The sequence below is a fragment of the Ailuropoda melanoleuca genome, chromosome 4 (genome assembly GCF_002007445.2).
Source record: "Ailuropoda melanoleuca isolate Jingjing chromosome 4, ASM200744v2, whole genome shotgun sequence".
NCBI classification, from domain to species: Eukaryota; Metazoa; Chordata; class Mammalia; order Carnivora; family Ursidae; genus Ailuropoda; species Ailuropoda melanoleuca.
Window position 1 is genome coordinate 95,751,401 of NC_048221.1, and position 19,891 is coordinate 95,771,291.

Here is a 19,891-nt window from a genome sequence, read left to right on the forward strand (position 1 = left end):
GTTCCACATGTTGTTCACATGGAAAGAGGATAAAGAAAATGCGCATCACATGCAGCATAGTATGAGACATTCTAGGATACAACTCTTCAAAGTCAGAGGCTTTAAAAAAAAATGAAGCCAGTTGCCCAAGTATTCATCGAATATCTACTGAGGCTTATGATGTCATGTTGGCGAGACACTTTCTTGAGCAAACTAAGGTCTCTGGCTTCCTCTGCAACTAAAAATATTTAACACCTCCCAAGTGATCCATCTGTATGTTCCAGAGGTATACCAGCAGAAAAGATAACTTAGAAAAAGTCAAGATCAAGGCACCACTCTACTGTGAGGCAAATGGAGAAAGATTCCAGCAGGTTATGTTCAACAGAGAAGCAATAAAACAAGGAAGCCATGCTTGTCCACAAGTCTTCCAGATATCCCAGGCTTTAAGTGTTGTATCCTGTTCATTAAAGAACTTTTGTAGTCTATAAAAGTTCTCAAGTTTTCTGAATAGTTCTACCCAGTTGATAACAATTACCCTGTCAGGTAAATTAACAGCATTCTGGTTTATCAGTTTCACTTGCCCAGCTGACAGTTACCTAAAAGTTTATCCATTCCTGTGTTAGATGGCATATCTGACAATTCAGTGAAGAAGTTGGTCAAATCCCACAACAGACTGCCAAGAAAGAAATGTCTAATCACAAAAATACAATTACTAATTTCAAAGAGAGTTTAAAGAGATTGTCTCTTAGGTAGGTTTTAATAGAAATCTTGAACAGTTAGGGGGAAAAAAGATAGCCTTAATGATTGGGTCAGTAACAGAACATGACAAAAACACCAGAAATTTCCACACATACACTCCTATCACAAGTCTAGTCAGAAAGAAATACATCGATAAGGAAGACAGAATTTTGAAAAAATAACTTACAAGGGAAATTCTTTATTACTTTCTCAGTTCTAAAATACCATCTTCCTTTAAAAAAATTTAAGACTGAATGACATAGTATTTCCTTTACTGTTGCAAATACTGCAAATTTATCAGCAAAGAGGTTAAGTATCAATGTAATTTTTCTTTAAGTCTGAACACATGACAGAGCAATAAAATAGATTATAAACCTCATTTGACCTGATCTTATAAAAAGTCACCCCAGCTGTCTTCAGCCCTGCTCTATCTGCAGAGAGATTTCCAGGACAGGTTTGTGTCATTCGGTCCATCCACAATAGGTTGGATAGGACAGTCTGTAGTAACTGCCAGGATACCACACTGTATTCTGGGCTGCTTGACTGGCGTTTGGCTTCACATTCCAGGAGTACCTCCTTTGTGAATAGTCCTCTCCAGGGGGACAAGGAGGAGGGATATGGCCTCTCTGGTAAACATTCTGGTTCTGTGAAAATGTTCTTAAAGAAAACAAAAAGTAATGAATTATTATAAGTTTTAATAAAATATATGAATAAGCTTTATAAAATAATACATAGACACTCTGGTTCTACTCTTTTCTACTTGTATAACCTTAGCAGATAAATTGCTTCATCTCTGGATTTCTTAGTTCTTTATAAAATGGAGGTAATACCTTCCATCTTCATGGGTTGTTTTCAAGGTAAATTAAGACAACATATTTAAATTACCTACCGTAACACTTTGGCACATTACGGTAGATTCCCGGGAGCCATTCCACCTTTCCCTACGGAGATAAATCTACACTTTTCTAATCAAATACTTTCTCCCCAAGTCTTCCAGAGTTGACATGAAACAGTATAAGGTATTTATTTTTAAAAACACTGTCTTCACTTTATAAATAAATACATATATAGATGAGCTATAAAGTGTAGAAATTCTAATTATTACCTACATATGCAACAGATTTGGAAGATTAAGATTGAAGTTTGTTTCAAAAACAAGATCAGTAAATTTAATATACTGGAATTTTACTACTTTTTCTATAATTTGTATTTAGTCTTTAAATAACAACCTTCCTTATTCTGCAAACTTTACCATTATTAATAGAACCTAAGAATGCAAGATCCTTTTTGGTAACCACATCAAATTGTTGGCTAAGTTTAGAATCAATGAAAATTTCCAAGTCCTTTTCCCAACTGCCTCTGAAAAGTCTCAAATTCCCCCCCATCCTATACTTGATTTTCCAGCCCTGAATGCAAAATGTGGAGCAAATGATACCTCTGATCAGCTGACACTGATCAGCTAGAAAACATCAATTCTCACCATTCTCATGTGTTTGCACTAATTTACAATATAAATTTCTATTTCAATTCTAGAAAAGTGGACAGCAGAGATACCTTACTGACTGCTGCAAATCCTGGGTTTGGCTGTGGAAATGCCAAGAAGGTACTGGGTAACCTTGGGTCTGATGTAGGTTATACCAATGTCCTTGGTTAACAGACTTAATAGTGGTGTGGACTGGTTCCATCATATGTGTTGCATCTTCAAAACCACTTGATCTGGATACACTGGAATCCCAATTCCTCAAAGAGAATGTTTCCACACAGTATTACTGGTTTCCAAATTCTGTAGCCAATTTAGTGACGCTATTTCAGCAATATGAAAATATTAGTCCCACCCCCCCCAATTTGTTTAGGGTTCCCCAAGCAAGTAAATAAGCTACAAGAATGGATATATACAACTTAAATGATGTAAAAACAGATCTCCCTAACCACAGATCTCACATATAAAATGCTACTTACTTTCTGATGGGACCTTTCTGAAGGTCTTCAATGTAGTTTTGTCTTTCCAAGCAATGTCCGCGGCATCTATTGAATACTGAAGAGTGGATGAACTGTTAGAAATCACTGTACTAAAAGCAAATCTTTCCCAGAGAAAGCAGATCAAAGCTGAAATCCACTAATTATTCAGGCTGTTATACCTCATTATTTCCAGATACATCCCTTTATAAACTTTTGGCAAAATTATGTATTATGTCAGAGCAAATGAATTACAAACATTTCTTTTTTCCAAAATTTGAGAAATTCATCTACATTTCCACCTTCAACTTTTATAAAAAGGAAAAAATAGTGACAACCCTCATACTTACATTCAATTGCATCATCTGGCCTCATGCCTTGTACATCAATTAAATATCTAACAAAACAACACAATTCAAGTTATTTATATATATGAAAAGAAAAAAATCAAGTGTTTTCAAAAGAGGTCCAATTTCACTTACAACTAGATATAAAAATCCTAAGAAAACATTAGCACATCAAATCCAGTAATTATTAAAGAATGATATACCGTGACCACAAAAAGACTTTATTCCAAGGACGACCCAACTTTAGCAAATCTATTAATATAATTATTTACATTACTACAACTATTTAATTAATAAATGAAGAAGAAAATATAGGACCAAATTGGCAGATGTTAAAAAGGTATCTGATAAAAATACAACCAACAGTCATTTTTGGTTTCTTGGTTTTTGTTTTTTAAGATTTTACTTATTTATTTGAGAGAGTGAGAGAGCAGAGCAGGGGGAAGTGGCAGAGGAAGAAGCAGACTCCCTGCTAAGCAGGGAGCCCAATATGGGGTTCAGTCCTGGGGCCCTGGGACCATGACCTGAGCAGAAGGCAGATGCTTAACCGACGGAGCCACCCAGGCGCCCCACAACAGTCATTTTTTTATCAAAGTGTTTTGTATACTAGAAACAGGAGACTTAATATGACAGCGTATTTATGAGGAACTGATAGATAGCAAAAGACAAATTGGGAAAAATATTAACATCAAATCTAAAACTATCTAACCAGCTGTATGGGCCAGAAGCTTAGGAGTCACTACCACCGGCAGCCGTTTCTCCCTCACCCTCACCTTCACACCACCAAGTCCTAACAATGAGTGTCGCTAGAATATGTCCACATCTTTCTACCCAAATGACCACCACACCCTGGTCTGAGCCCCCATCATGCCCTGATTGCTACAAAGCCTAACTTATCTCCTTGCTTCTGCTCTTCCCCCTGCAGTGTATTCTCCACTTAGCAGCAAAACGATTATGTTCTACACACTCGCCCTTAACAAAAACAGCTCAGTGGTTTTCAAGATAAAGTCTAAACACAGACCCACATGATCTAACTCCTCCCCAGACTGCCAGCTCCATTTTCAACTTAAAAAAAAAAAAAAAGTAATCTCAAAAAAAAATAATAAATCTATACACCCAACACGGGGCTCAAACTCATGACCCTGAGATCACAAGTCACATGCTGTACTGACTGAGCCAGCCAGGCACTCCCACCTCCAACCTTTTTTTTTTTTTTTTTTAACTTTTCCGCTCCATTTTAACACCATATTTCCATGGCCCAGCCTCCCTGGCTCATTCCAATACAGCATACGCTTTCCTATTATCAGTCTTTGCTGTTCCTTATGCCCAGAATGCTCTCTCCAGTGTCTAACAGGTTAATATTTCATCATCCTTCAGATATCAGCCCAAACATCCCCAAAGAAACATTCTGTGTCCTCCACGCTAAGGTAAAATCCCCCCTATTAATATGCTCTCACGTACCATTTCCCTCTCCTTGGCATTTGTCAGAGCTGTAATTCCACATGCGTTTGTGTGACTCTTGAATGTCTGTTCTCTCTCTAGACTGTTAGAGTTCCCAAAGGGCAAGTCAAGTCTCTCAAGTCTTTCTGCCAGCACCCAGCACAGTGCTTACACAGAAAAGATGCTTAGTAAGTGTTTTCTGAATGAACAAATGTAATTCAGTACAGTGTAGCAAAGTCCATGAAAAGCAGAAAGGCATAAATTCTTTGATTCAGAAATTCCATTCTGAGTGAAATTATCTGAGAAAATAGCACATACATTCAAATTTGTTCATACAGGAATGTTCATTGATACAATGTTTTAAAATATTAAAAACTTCTGGGGTGCCTGGGTGGCTCAGTCGTTAAGCGTCTGCCTTCGGCTCAGGGCGTGATCCCCGCATTCTGGGATCGAGCCCCGCATCAGGCTCCTCTGCTATGAGCCTGCTTCTTCCTCTCCCACTCCCCCTGTTTGTGTTCCCTCTCTCGCTGGCTGTCTCTATCTCTGTCAAATAAATAAATAAAATCTTTAAAAAAATAAAATAAAATATTAAAAACTTCTGACTTTTATGTTCATCTGGAAGCAAAGGAACAAGGCAGCTTCTAAAAAAGGATGAGGTTTCCAAATATTTTCACAGGAAGATGTCCACGATATATTAAATTATATAACGGGATGTCTAAATATTACACCATTAAATTACATGTATATACTTACATCTGTCTGCATTTTTAAGTCTGAAAAAATACAAACTAAATTATCACTGGTGGTATCTTTGAGTGGCGAGCAAGAGTGCTTTCTACTTCATACATTTCAATACCAACTGCATTTTTTGCAACTAGCTTACATGACTGCTGTAAATAAAACAACTCAAACGTGGTCTCTCTCGGGGCTGGCAACTCACCTGCAGATGAGATAGCCAGTCCTGTTTAAGCCATGGGTACAGTGAACACCAATAAGTTTGTCTACAAGACAAGGAGTACACAGTTAAATAAGTGAAGTAGATACACTTAAAACAAATTCTACAATTTTCTTTAGAGTACCATTTATTAGTTGCTACAACACTAGTACTACCTGAAAAGGAATAACTGATAAGGAGTGTGTTATTTCAGGAATACACTATAAGGAATTATCTAACAAATCTGAAATTCATGGCCTCTGAAAAATTCTGCATAGTCCCTATTAGATGCAGTCATGTGAACTAGAGAAGGCCGGGTCAGGTACTAACAGCTAAAATGGCATTGAGACGAACCCAGCTTCTTACTATAGAATGACCATCAGTAACTGACTGAATTATAGAAAATGAGAGCAAAAAGAAAAAAAAACAGGCTAGAAGAATGAAACTTGTTTTTGAGTGAAACAAATCAAATGCCTTTACTTTGGATACTGAGTATGAAAAAAAGCAGTTTCTGTGGGACTCATGAATTCCCAAAGTGCTTCCAACCCTTCTCTCGTCTGCTGCCCCTCACACCACAGTCCGCGTGCCCGTGAAGCACCCAGGGAGGCAGCGCTGTTCGGATCTTATGCTGAAAAAGTGAGAAGCGGAGATGTAAGCCCAAGCAGCACAGCAGGCAGACGGAACAAAGACTAGAAGCAAGTCTTAAGATTTTTCCAACTGTGCCAGAGTATTTCTTAGTCCATCGTTTAAAAAAATTATGTGAGGCGCCTGGGTGGCTCAGATGGTTAAGCATCTGCCTTCTGCTCAGGTCATGATCCCAGGGCCCTGGGTCTGAGCTCCACGTCGGGCTCCTGGCTCAGCAGCGAGTCTGCTTCTCCCTCTCCCTCTGCCTCTCCCCCTGCTCATGTTCTGTCTATTTCAAATGAATAAATAAAATCTTAAAAAATAAATTAAAAAATTATGTGAGAAATTAAAAAATGATCAAGTGTAATCCATCTCTGCAAAATGTACGTCTGTGACTAGGTGGGGTCTGTAGGAAAGCACTCATCCTCTCCTGCCTGGGTTACTACCTCCCTACCTCTAAATCTTGTCTATTTCACGTGATCCTCAGGTGATTTTCCAGATGTGATCTTCCCGAAATATGAACTCGTAGGGTTGCTCCCTTGCTTAAAAGTCTCCATTGAGCATAGAAAAAAGCCCATACTTTTAGCACAGCATTTAGAACTCTTTATAAACGGTATCATCAATCTCTCCAGCTGAACTATACGTCCACCATGATTCAAACTAGGACTTACAGGGTCCTCCATGATCCATGTCCTCCTGCCCCTGCCAACCTCTCAGATCCCATTTTCTACACCTTGACCTCACCCATGTTCCCCACTCCAGCTACATGGTCTTACTATTCTCAAACATGCCTAGCACGGTCATGCCTCAGGGGCTTTGCACCTACTATTCCCTCTGCTTTGCAACACTCCATCCCCCCAAACTCCCCAGATAGCCAATGGTTCCTCACTTCTTTTAGGCTCTACTCAAATGACATCTTAAGAGAGGCCTTTCCTGATCACCTCACATACGCCCTCACTTCTGAATCCTGTTTGTTATTCTCCAAAGCACGTTTTATCACCATCTGACATTTCATATACTTATTTATCCCTCTCCCCCACTAGAACGCAGAGCATAAAAGGGCAAGAACTTTCCCCTGTTCCTGCTTTCTAGAACAGTACCTTTAACTAAAAGGTGTCCTATAAATGTTTGCTGAGAATGAACATGTGAATTCTATGCCCTTTCACACTAACCTCTAGTCATTCCAGAGGCCGCTGCTCCCAGGCACAAGGTCAAGCCCTTTTGCACTTGTTTCCCAAACATGGACATTCCTTTTCTCATTCTGGCAAAATCCTCTTCCCCACAGCCCAGCTCAAATGCCGTCTCCTCAGTCAGGCTTCTCAACCTCTCCTCCATATTCCTGTTGCACTTAATTATAATTAACCTCGTCTTACAGTTACCACACATTTATCTTCCAAGGTAACAAAGTTTCTAATGAACAGAGATTGCTATCACCTCTGTATCCCGGTGCCTTACCAACATCTAAAAGACTCTCAGCATTTACTCTCAGTATTTTCTGAGTCTCTAGCAGTTCTAGGGAGTGGCTAGTACAGTGTCCTCCTCCTCATCGGGGAGCCTGGTATCTGTGGGAGGGGCTTAGAGCAGAGGTAGCCAAAATGGATCATAAGCAAGGTCCCGAGTATGCAAAAGCAGGGGGCACCGTGAAGTCAGCACAACACAGGCAGAAGCCCAACACGGTACAGCAAGTGAACAAACAAGATTTACAGACCCACTCCCGCAGACTCGGACGGGTCTCCTGCCCGCACACAACAGATGGCATACTTAGAGCAGCTGCACACAGAGGAGCCGGGAAGCGGTGAGCAGGCTGGCAGCTGCACCCTAACATCTTACGAGGTACTGTTTCTGAGACAAGTTAATACAAATCAGAGAATCTATATCCCCCTTAGACGACATGGTTGTCAGAGCCAAGGCCAAGACTCTCAAGTTCTAAAGTACGGGGAAGATCTGGGAACAGGGCTTAAGATATTTAAAAGCTAGTTAGTGCCTGCATCGGGCAACCAGGTTATAGTCTGAAAAATTATCTTAAAATTCCCATTTCTCTCTCTCTCTCACCCCCCCAACCCCTATCTTCCCACCTCCATCTCTACTTTTCCTCCCTTTCTCCCTGTTTGTATATGTGTATATATATGGAATATTTACCCTATCATATTTATTTAACAAAATATATGCTCCTCGGGGCGCCTGGGTGGCACAGCGGTTAAGCGTCTGCCTTCGGCTCAAGGCATGATCCTGGCGTTGTGGGATCGAGCCCCACATCAGGCTCCTCTGCTATGAGCCTGCTTATTCCTCTCCCACTCCCCCTACTTGTGTTCCCTCTCTCGCTGGCTGTCTCTATCTCTGTCAATTAAATAAATAAAATCTTTAAAAAATATATATATATGCTCCTCAAACTCAATTTAGAAAGAGAACAAAATGAGCACTTGGCGCTGTAGGTCAGTGAGTTTCCAAAGACAAAAGATTCCTCAATCTTAAAATATGGCAAATACCATATTTTTTCTGATAGGCAGAAGCCAGAGATAGGTAGGTGGATCCTTAAAATTCAGAAGCTTACTGAGATTATTTCCCACAGAGCAAGGTAGATCTTAAAGCAGGAACAAGAAACACCACTTTTTTAAAGTCCTTCCTGTCTGAAAGAGAAGTGGTCGTATCCTTCCTCATCTGTGCCCACAGTGGAAAACCAGCAGGAATATGTGGAAATGCACACGATGAGGAGACCACCCCGCTGGCACACCTGGCTTTGCTCTGCTTCCAGGGCTCTGTCTCACTCCAAACCTTTTCCTTGTTGTCTCTTTTATATACCCTAAGACCTTGACATCTTTGTTCCTTGTTTTCAGCAGAGGGTCACACAAGCCACGCTCCCCATACCCTTTGACCCAATACCCTGACATCCTTAACCTTTTCCCCCACCTCTCACCTCTGAACCAATAAAATAAGACAAAAGAATGTTTTTATTCTAGCCTGTATTTCCCAGTCAAATATTTTAAAAAGAGATGGGGAAGCTAGTTCACATTTGTCATTAAAACCACTTCTCAAACTAAATTGTTTATTTGTGACCATTAAAGGAAAAATACCTCACTCTATCTGTACTATCTGACATTTCAACCTTAACATTATCAAACACAACAGGCCTAATGCTAAAACTATTAAAACTACTAAAAGTCCCATGGGGCGCCTGGGTGGCACAGCGGTTAAGCGTCTGCCTTCGGCTCAGGGTGTGATCCCGGCGTTATGGGATCGAGCCCCACATCAGGCTCCTCCGCTATGAGCCTGCTTCTTCCTCTCCCACTCCCCCTGCTTGTGTTCCCTCTCTCGCTGGCTGTCTCTATCTCTGTCGAATAAATAAATAAAATCTTTAAAAAAAAAAAAAAACTACTAAAAGTCCCAACCCCGTTCATAATGCATACCAAAGTTCAGGTAAGAGGAAAAAAACAACAAACTCACCATTATCTGTATTTTCTTTTAAAAACTCATTAACAGCACATTTGAATTTAAAAATAGTGTCATCGTCAGGCACCTGATGCCCAATTGTATAAATTTTTAAGTAAGGAATCGTTTCTGGTAAGTCCTAGAAGGCAAAACCATGAAAATATGTATTATTTCATTTGTAAGGAAAGGAGTAAAAAGCAATCAGAGAAATCAGAATACAAACCAAGAGATTATTAATAAATACAGTTTGTCAGTAATTCTGATAAAAGAGCCATTTTTTCCAAAGCTGTTCCAACCAGGAAGTATCATCTGATTTTCATTAAAACTACAGAATGGAAAAAAACAAAAACCAAGAAACCCCCTACAGAATGGATAGGCAATAGGCATACAAAACTCAAAGCCAAGTCCATGTGAATGAATGCATATAAAATGATGAATTATGTAAGTAGTTCTACTTAATATTTTATTTTTTAAGGGCCATAAAGCAGCTGTGATTTAAGCAGGACAGTAGAACACTGTCAGAAAAACTTGGATTTGAATTGTAAGATAAAGCAAATTGCAGGCACTGTTGAGAATTGGTATTCTTAGGGTAGGAGAAATTAGACACCAATAAAAGAAGAGATTAAATGAAAATCCTATAGTTCTGAATTTAAATGGAAAGTACCAGTATGAACCTATGATTTTTTTTATATTAAATATAAATACACATTTCCTAGCCCTGACCACAGAAAAAGCCTAGAAACAACTGATGTCATGTCTAAAGGACTCAGGAGCCACGCTGAGAAGCAACTGGGCAAATACAGGGCCTCAATTTGTGCCTCAAGAGAAAAAGAACTGCAATGAAGTTCATAATGATACAAAAAGTAAATAAATAAAATTTACTGATCACCACTGGAGGATATTAGTGAATCAACTCATTATTTTGACACCTGTTAAATGAAAGAATCATGCCTCTACCACTGGGCAACCAAAGAGATGATGAGGGGAAGCTTCTCTTGATAGAAATATACCCAGCTGGGGCGCCTGGGTGGCACAGCGGTTAAGCGTCTGCCTTTGGCTCAGGGCGTGATGATCCGGCGTTATGGGATCGAGCCCCGCATCAGGCTCCTCTGCTATGAGCCTGCTTCTTCCTCTCCCACTCCCCCTGCTTCTGTTCCCTCTCTCGCTGGCTGTCTCTATCTCTGTCAAATAAATAAAAAAATAAAATCTTAAAAAAAAAAAAAGAAATCTACCCAGCTAATCAATGAAAAAGGAATAGAATTCACTATTTTTTGAAGTTCCAAACAAATTAATGGATGTAGATAGATATCAATCATCAGTGACTACTAGTATCACAGAAAGAGATAATCATTTGTATGTCTCCACAGAAGAACACATCATCACCTCTGAAACTGTCTTGCAAAAAAAAAAAATTTTAAGTCTGAATCTGATCAAGCCTCTAGGTCCAACTACCAATTTACAGGAAATAAAAGGATTGAAGAATATGTTAACACCACATGGGGAGGGAATCATCAAATCAGAATGAATAAACTACCTGGTTTCTTCAAAAAGTAAAATTCACCAGGGGAAAAAAAAGAAAGGAAGAGAGACATGGAGGGAGAACCTACAGACTAAATAAGACTTCAGAGATCTAATTATCAAAGGCAAAGTGTGGACCTTATTTGGATTTAATTCAACTCTTAAAAAAACATTTTTTGTGACATTTAGAAGACAATTAAAAATTTGAGCACTAACTGGATATTAATGTTAAACAATGACAGCAAAAAATAAAAGTCCTATATTTTAAATCTATATATACCGAAAATGCACAGGTGAAATATTATGATATATGGGATCTACTTCTAAATAATATGGAATGGGGTGAAACCAGTAGGTGTACAGATGAAACATGACAGCCATCAATTAATAAAGATTAAAGCTGGATGAGTTCATGGATGTACAATGATTACCCACAGTATTATGTCTATTTCTGTGTATGTTTAAAGTTTGTGATAATTGTTTAAAAACAAAACGATACTGGAAAACAGTTTGATGGTCTCTCAAAGGTTTCTAAACATTGAACTACCATATGATTCAATAACTCCACTCCTACCTATACATCCAGAAGACTTGAAAGCAGGTATGTGACCCAATACTGGCTTACCAACCCTCACAGAGCATTATTCACAATAGCCAAAAAGCGGAAACAACTCAAGTGTCCATCAAAGGTGAACAGATAAACAAAATATAGAATGTACAAATAATGGAGTATTACTCAGCCATAAAAAGGAATGACATTTTGTTACATGGATGAACCTTGCAAACATTATGTTTAGTGAAGTAAGTCAGACACAGAAGGACAAATATTGTAGGATTCTACTTATACGAAGTACCGAGAATAGTCAAATTCACAGAGACAGAAACTGACATAGAGGTTACTGCTGAAAGGAGAGGAAGTGGGATTATTTGTTTAATGGGTGTACTTTTTGTTTAGGATGTTGAAAAAGTTTTGGTTATAGACAGTGGACGCTTACACAACATTGTGAATGTATTTAATGCCACTGAATTGTACACTTATGAATGGTTACGATGATAATTATTTATGTATATTTGACCACAATAAAAAAGACCCAAGAGAATAACTGGATTCAAGTGTCAATTCTTCCTTTTTTGAGACTCAAGTTTTATCATCTATAAAATTAGCACCTGGAATCATCTATCCTCCGAGCCTGGCACAGAGTAAGCACTCGGCAGGAGGTATCAATACTACTACTATTCCATCAGCAAGTAGTGTGAGGATTAACTAAGTTAATGCATGTAAAAGCACTTTTTAAATAGCAAACTGCTTTACAAATATTAATAAACATTAAGTGTTACTGTTGTCCAAGGCCATGAAATTGGTCAGAAGGATAATTCCCTCCCACTGATATGCCACATAGGCCAACAGGTTATATGGGCTTCTGTCTTTTATCAAGAAATATTAGAAAAAGCAAAGCATGAAATTTAGAGAGTTGTCTTTTACCATGATGCTCACATGCTCAGGAAACTGCTTAAAGTAAGTGCTAAAGACATAATGGATATTCACTTCTTCCCTTTTAGGCTGCTACTACTCATACTGAAGGTTTATTTCATTTTCAAAATATGGAACATGGAAGCTTATAGAATTTCTTCAGCACATAAGACCTTACTGTCCAGTATTACAGTTTAATTCATGTCTTTAATATCATTTTGAGACACCAAATAGAAATACGTACTTAAGGAAACCACTAAGTTCCCTTTTTCAACTATTACCCCTAGAAGAAAGCCAGGATTCACCTTAGCATAAGGTGGTAATTCCTGAATTACCATGCATTATTACCGTATCAGAAAGTAGGTTCTTTTCAATGAAGGGTTTCATTTACCTCTGGTTTATAATAGCGGTGAGTATAAGTTAAATCAATAATTAGTCCAAGTTCTTGATTCTGTTTTTGGATTTTGTTAAAAAGATCCAAGGGTGAAAAACGTTCTTCTGGAGCAAGGTTCTTTTCAAAACTCTGTTAGAGAGAATGAAATAAGAAGAGCAAACGTGTGCTTAAAAATCCTTTTCCATGTATTCAAGCCTTGTGATGCCAACACACAACGAGATTCAAAGCAAAGTTTCCACTCTGCTAGAATTTACAAGCTATATTACAATCCTTTCTTCTAGAAATGAGAGGGAAGAAAATAAGCTCAATTCTATGTATTTATTTCTGTTTGTTTTATGTTGATCTCCTCACCAGACTTTAACTCCCAGAAGACAGGGACCGCATGAATTTTGCCCACCACTGTATCTCCAGCTCCACATGAAACATAAATAGGTACTTCTAAATACTTCTTGAATACTTACATATACGAAGGGTGGCTTTTATTGCTAAATAGTCTTTTATGTATTTGGCTTATTTACATACGCTGCTCACTGATCTGTTTGGTTTTCAAATGAGAGCAACACACTTTTTTTGGAAATAGACTAGTTTTTAGAGCAGTTCTAGGTTCAAAGCAAAACTGAGAAGAAAGCAGAGTCCCCTCTTATACCCTCTCTCCTTTACCCCACACAGCTTTCCCCCATCAACATTCCAAACCACTGTGGTCCATTTGTTAGAATCAATGAACCGACACTGACATGTCATTTTCAGTCCACAGTTTACATTACAAATCACTATGTATTGTACGTTCTATGGGTTTTGACCAACGGATGACACATTTTTACCCTTATAGTATCACACAGAATAGCTTCACTGCCCTAAAAATCCCCTATCTCTAGCAACACTTTTAATACAGGCTTAGTACCTGGCAGTGCTACATGATCCCCTTCCACCATTATTCTTTTTCAGCATTTTCCTGGCTATTTAGGTTTACTTTTCTCTATGAGTTTTAGAATCGGCCTATTTGAGATGATGTTAAATTTGTAATAAATTAACTTAGGAAGATTTGACAAACTGATGATATTGCCTTCCACATAATACTGTGAAAGTTTTGAAGAGTAAATTAATTACAACAAGGCATACAATCTCTCCAATAAGCCTCTAAACTTGGAGCTGATAGATCAAATATCATCTCTAGCCATGTGAACAACTAACTCTGGATAACTAATTTAAGTTACAAAACCTTAGGAAGCTTCCTGTCTGTTATCATTTCCCCCTCCTTTGAATTCCTTGGTATTTCTTGCCATGGCATTTATATGACACTTAACATATTCTAGTTTATATTCCAATGTGCATGAGAAGTGACTGTCAAGTATTGGGGCTGCTCTTCTTTGGGTGACTTCCATAAAACACACAGGAAATCAATGTTGCATTTTACTCCCTGACTCTAAGCATGAATAAGACCTGTACTGGGGTGGTTATGCAGCTCTGTAATCCCCTTACAGTGCCTAAATAATCCCAACGCTGAATACAGATAACCAAAGCATACAGAGCCAGGAGGAGGCTTTTTATCACCAAATCATACAGCAAAGATTTGTGGCTGTGTGGAAGAAGGGAAATCGCAGAGTCTTCCTATCTTCTATCTTGCTGATGTGCTTTTAGGCAAGGGGCTAAGCAGGGACCCTGGCAGAACCTCAGGAATCCACTGTTAAGAGGCCATGGAGTAGGGAGTTAGGGAATTAGGACAACTGCACAGAGAAAAGGAGAAATATAGGAGATAATTCACAGTAACTGCAAATGGGAGGGGGTGTCCATTCCACAAATATTTGCTAATATTTATTATATGCCAAACACTAATTCAACTTATTAAACAGCACCATGCTTGGTGTTGATGGATGTAAGAACCATATGTTTAACCTTTATGAAAAGACTAGTTTTTAAGTCCAGATGCAGAAGAATTAACATAATTGGTGAGAAAGGAACTCTGACCTAAGAGTCACAAATTAAATAAATTCCCAATACATTCAAAGTGGGCTTTTCCAAATACCAATCCATTCTATGTTGGGCAGATTAATGAGCCATGAGTCTCTTCTCACCTTTTTTATACTGGCCAAATGCTTTCCCCACCTATTCCTTCCTTAGTTCAAACAAAAACACAATTTTCAGAATTTCCACGCTGAAATCCTGACTTACTAATCCAGGGCATTGGGGGTTTTTTTGGTTATGATGATGGGAGTGAAGGGGTCTTATTAGCATTTAGTGATCGAGGGTCATGGATGCTAGAAATCTTGCCAAATTCCTAACAGTCCTACAAATATGTCTCACACCTGAATGACTTTTTTTTAAGATAAGAGACTTTATTGCCCTGCAATTAAAAGTATTCAAACAGGGGCACCTGGGTGGCTCAGTCAGTTAAGCGTCTGCCTTCTGCTCAGGTCATGGTCCCAGGGTCCTGGGATCAAGCCCCATGTCTAGCTCCCAGCTCAGTGGGGAGTCTGCTTCTCCCTCTCCCTCTGCTCCTCCCCCCACTTGTGCTCTTTCTCTCCCTCTCAAACAAATAAGTAAAACCTTAAAAATAATAATAAAAGTATTCAAACATGTATTTTCCTACATATTGTGAGTGATCAATGTTAAATAATTAATTTTCATCATCTGCTTCCCTTCATGTCTTCTTGACCAATTCTTCATTTTTCATTCCAATTGCATGCCTTTGAGGCAATGAAGACTTTTTTACTGCCTTAGTTATGGACTCGAACATTCACTTGCAGCTACCTCAATGCTCATGACACGCAGCTGTGCTCCTAGTGGTTTTATCGCAGCCACCATCGGAGACGTTTTCAAAAAACGTCGGGACGACCTTCCTTCATCTTCACCTCATAGGCTCTGTTGCACCTCGAAGAGCCTGGCAACTGGCCTGCAGGTGCCTCAGGATGCGCCCTCCTCCGGCGGCCACGTGGAGAATGACTTTCGAATATCCTATTCAGTACTCATACAGGTGAAAAACTGTTCGTAATTGTCTAAGCCTTAGAACCTAACTTCATTTCACAAGTCAACACAAGAGTTTTTTTGCCTCGTTTTAAAGTACACTGAATTTTCCAAGATAGTAATCACATTAACAACCAAGTAAAGATCGTATACTTTGTTTCATTTGAAAATCTACTAAGAGCTGTTCACTATCATGGAAATTTCTTCCAGTAAGGCAAGAAAACCCACCTAGTTCCATCTGCATTTGCAGTTTTTGTATTCATGGTGCAAGTAACTGACTACGTTTTTATTTCTAATATAGTCATGCCCAAATATTTACATATTGAAATTAATACTTATTACTTTATTATAAGTTACTTTATTTTATTTATTGTTTATATTATTGGTTTCAGCATTACACTGATTTTTTTCTTTAAAATTAAGTATGGAAGTAGTATTTATCTGTGAATTTTATTTCAGAATAGTAAAGGGGATATAACAAAGTATTTGTCATTAAAAAGGGAAAATGGAGGGGTGCCCAGCTGGCTCAACTGGTAGAGCATGCGACTCTTTTTTTGACTCTGAGATCAAGACCCGAGAGGAGACCAGGAGTCAGACACGTAACCAAATGAGCCAACCAGGCGCCCCTGAGCATGGGACTCTTGATCTTGGGGTCTTGAGTTCAAGCCCCACACTGGGTACAGAGATTACTATAAAAAAAAAAAGACCAAAAACTTAAATACAAGAGGGACGAATGGAGTGTGACATCGTCGAGCACCAGTGTTCTACACCGTGAATTCCGATTTGTGAAAGAATGCTGAATTAACTTTTGCTCACCTTTTTCAAAGGAACTTTGAAAGCAATGAAACGAGTCCCAGGCATCCGTTGTCCAACTGGGAGGTAGTCTTTCCACCTATTAATACATTTTTTGTTAGCCAAATTTTATGTTAGCCTGTCTCCCTGCACAGAATGAAGGCTCCTTGTAAATGGAAACCACAGCCCACACAGTAGGTCCCCTCTTCTCTTTGCTTTGAATTTTGCTGTTCCACTTAACTCAACTCCATTTAGTAACAACTTCTACTCTCCTAGATAAAAGGCAACAAAACAGTGCAAAGGTCTTAACAAATAAGGAAGATCTAAAGCCAGAGTTGGCCAGTACTTTTGTGTCCCTGATAAAACCTAAACCAGTCCTGAATACTAAGATGTCATTAATACATACCTGTTGACTGAAATAATTTAAATTCAATTCTTTCACTTCACAGTTTATTGTTAGTCCTTATACAACTGATGCTATCAAAATCAATCAATAGGGAACTTCAAGTTCATATTTTAAAAGACAACCTGATAGAAAAGGGGCTGTGAACTTCATTTAGTAATGTCAGAAGTCACAGTGAAAAGTGATACTTGGGTTGATGTCTGTAGGATGAGTTAGTTAACTAAGGTTAATTCAGTATACCTGAAGCACAGAAAGTGAGGACAAAAGTGGCACAAGATAGGGCTGGAGAAGCAAGAGAGGAGTCTAGAGTATGCAGAGTCTTAAAGACCATGGTAGAGAGTTTCTTTTTGTTCTTAAAACAATGTTTTTGATATATGTTTATGAGCAATATTCAAACTAGTCTATTAAAAGGATTTCTTGTGTGAAGAATGGATTGGAAGGAAACAAGAGCAGATATCTGTACACTAGTTAGGACCTAAACACAACAGATAGGCAAATTCTGTCTTAAGATGCTGACAGAAGTTGACAGATTAAAGATATTCAGGAGATAATATGAAGGAGATTTGATGTTGGAGACGGGAGGAAAGAAAGGTCTCAAGGAATACGGAAGAGTTCAATACACACATGGGCAAGGTCTCAAAATGAATCATTTGTATAGAAGCACCTATCTCAAATAAGACGTGTTAGGAAGCAACAGTATGCCCTGTGATTCCCAGAAACAACATAAATTAACCTTTTTGGTGGCAAGTTCGGATGTCCTGGTGGGTTTTTTTCACTCGAATTTGGCTCTTATTAGTCATATTTGCTGTGCCAAAATAACACAGCTCGAGAAATTGAGGGAGACTCCGATTTCGTAATTAAGGGGTGTCCCCAACACTGGCAGTCCCATCTTAAAAAGCCGTCCCTCTGCATTTTACCAGAAAAGCAATGGCCAGAGCCTCGCTTTGAACAGAGTGGGTAAAAATCAGAACCTCACAGATGCTCAGATTCTGTGGGCGGAGCAGCGAGAGCATCAGTGCCTCCCAGCTCGGGCGGTCGACCGGCCAAACGTTCGCCGGGAACTGGGGCAGGTAGAGACCACAAGAGATGGAGCCCAGGCCCAGGCGCTCCGAGCTGCAGGGCCACGCCCAGGGGCCAAACCTGATTACCTTTCCGGGACATGGTTTCCGCGCTTCTTCTTGCCTGAGCTACGTCCAGAGAACGCGCGTCCCTGGCCCCAGCCGCCGCGGGCATGATGCCACTGGCTCATCTGGGCCGCAAGATGCCGCCCACCCGACGGCAAAAGCGACAAAGCCGCCAGCCCAGCGCCCTCGGTGCCAAAACAAGAACCCGGACCGGAAGCGAGTAGGCAGCAACTCAAGCAGTTCCCAGGCCCTTTACTACTGCGCATGCGCCACCGGCAGTCGTGATGACGTCACTACGCTGGCTGGGTGGCTGTAGTTTGATTACTAAACCGGAGTCAGGGAACTACAGCGCCCTCCTAAACTGGGGGCCAGTAGCACAGGTTCGATGAGCACGTATGCACACTTCAGAATTCAAATAGTACAAGAAAGAAAGTTCAGTCCCACTTCTCCAGTTCCTTGTGTGGTTCTTCCAGATATTTTCCAACTGATCACATTCATACTTATTCAATACATATATAAATATTTGTACACATATGGACATCTATTTTATACAAAAGCAGTATAGTATATGTATCCTACAAGCTATCTTGGATACTGATTTTCCCAATTTATGCATACTTCCATTCTATTCTTTTTAATGCCTGGTATGCATAGTATTTCATTGATTATAAGAAACATAATCTATATAACCAGTCCAATGTTGATGGACTTTTAGTTGTTTTCAGGTTTTTGTTCTCTGTTACAGACAGGCTGCAATGTGAATGCCCTGAAATATGTATATGTCTATATCTACATCCCTAGAAGTAGAATTGTTGGAATGAAGGATATGTAGACTTAACATTTTGAACAATAGTGCCTCACTACCCTCCTGTATCAGCCTGCACTCCCACTCACAGTGAAATTATTACTGGAATATTATCATGCACCAGGTTTCACATTAGAGGTTGACAGTAGGTATTTAGGTTCTAGAAAAAACAAAAAAATAACTAAGAGAGATAAGAGTAGAAGCTGAAGTCTAAGATTTCCACACAGTATCAGGCATAGGGATCCGTACCTGTTAGAAAAGCTGAATTTCTGTTATATGTGGAACAGCAAAGGACAGCATGTCCTACAGTAGGTCTGAAAGCAGAATAGAGTACTTATTCCAGGCTATGATAGCTGGGTTTTTTTTGTTTTTTGTATTTTTTAGTTTCTAATTTCTGGAAGTATTTTATATACACTGTTAGTCTTTACCCTTTGAGATCTGGACAAACTGAGAGAAAGATCAGAGTTATTGAATACATGATTAAATGAATGGGTAAAAGGATCACTAGCTTTAACATTTCTGGGACAGTCATATTCTAACTAAGTTTAAATCTACAAGCATTTACAATTCTGAAAACTTACATATAATGTAAAACAGCTCAATATTATCAAGTTGCTATTGGAAAAAGAAAAGATTTAAGGTAGCACAGCACATTTGCAAACTTACAATTAGATACATTCAAATTTGGTGCTCAATCATAAAATATTCTTTAGGAATTTATGAAAAAAATATTCAATAGGCATGTAGTGGCCAAGAAAAAGATGAATGGTACATATATCTATGGATATGATAATATGTAAAAGGTGACTTAAATCTATCAGAAACTACAAAAGGTATATTGGCCTTGCACTTCCATTGTGCTAAAAGACACAACAAACTCAGTTCTAGTTGATTCAAGAAAATCCAGACCTAGGCAGGATATTCCCTCTGCCTGCTGCTCCCCCTGCTTGTGTTCTCTCTCTCTCTCTCTCTCTGACAA

The 19,891-nt window shown here is 39.0% G+C and overlaps 1 protein-coding gene across 1 annotated transcript; it reads right to left on the minus strand.

The window, feature by feature from the left end:
- Positions 1–702: 702 nt before the first annotated feature.
- Positions 703–18,356, minus strand: DUSP11 (dual specificity phosphatase 11). The gene is made up of 9 exons (XM_002921501.4): positions 18,132–18,356; positions 16,605–16,680; positions 12,825–12,956; positions 9,460–9,583; positions 5,401–5,461; positions 3,024–3,070; positions 2,677–2,752; positions 2,272–2,457; positions 703–1,374 (listed from the first exon to the last, which is right to left on the minus strand). The coding sequence occupies exons 1-9, from the start codon at positions 18,230–18,232 to the stop codon at positions 1,179–1,181; spliced, it is 999 nt and encodes a 332-aa protein (XP_002921547.2). The 5' UTR covers positions 18,233–18,356; the 3' UTR covers positions 703–1,178.
- Between the last annotated feature and the right edge of the window lie 1,535 nt (positions 18,357–19,891).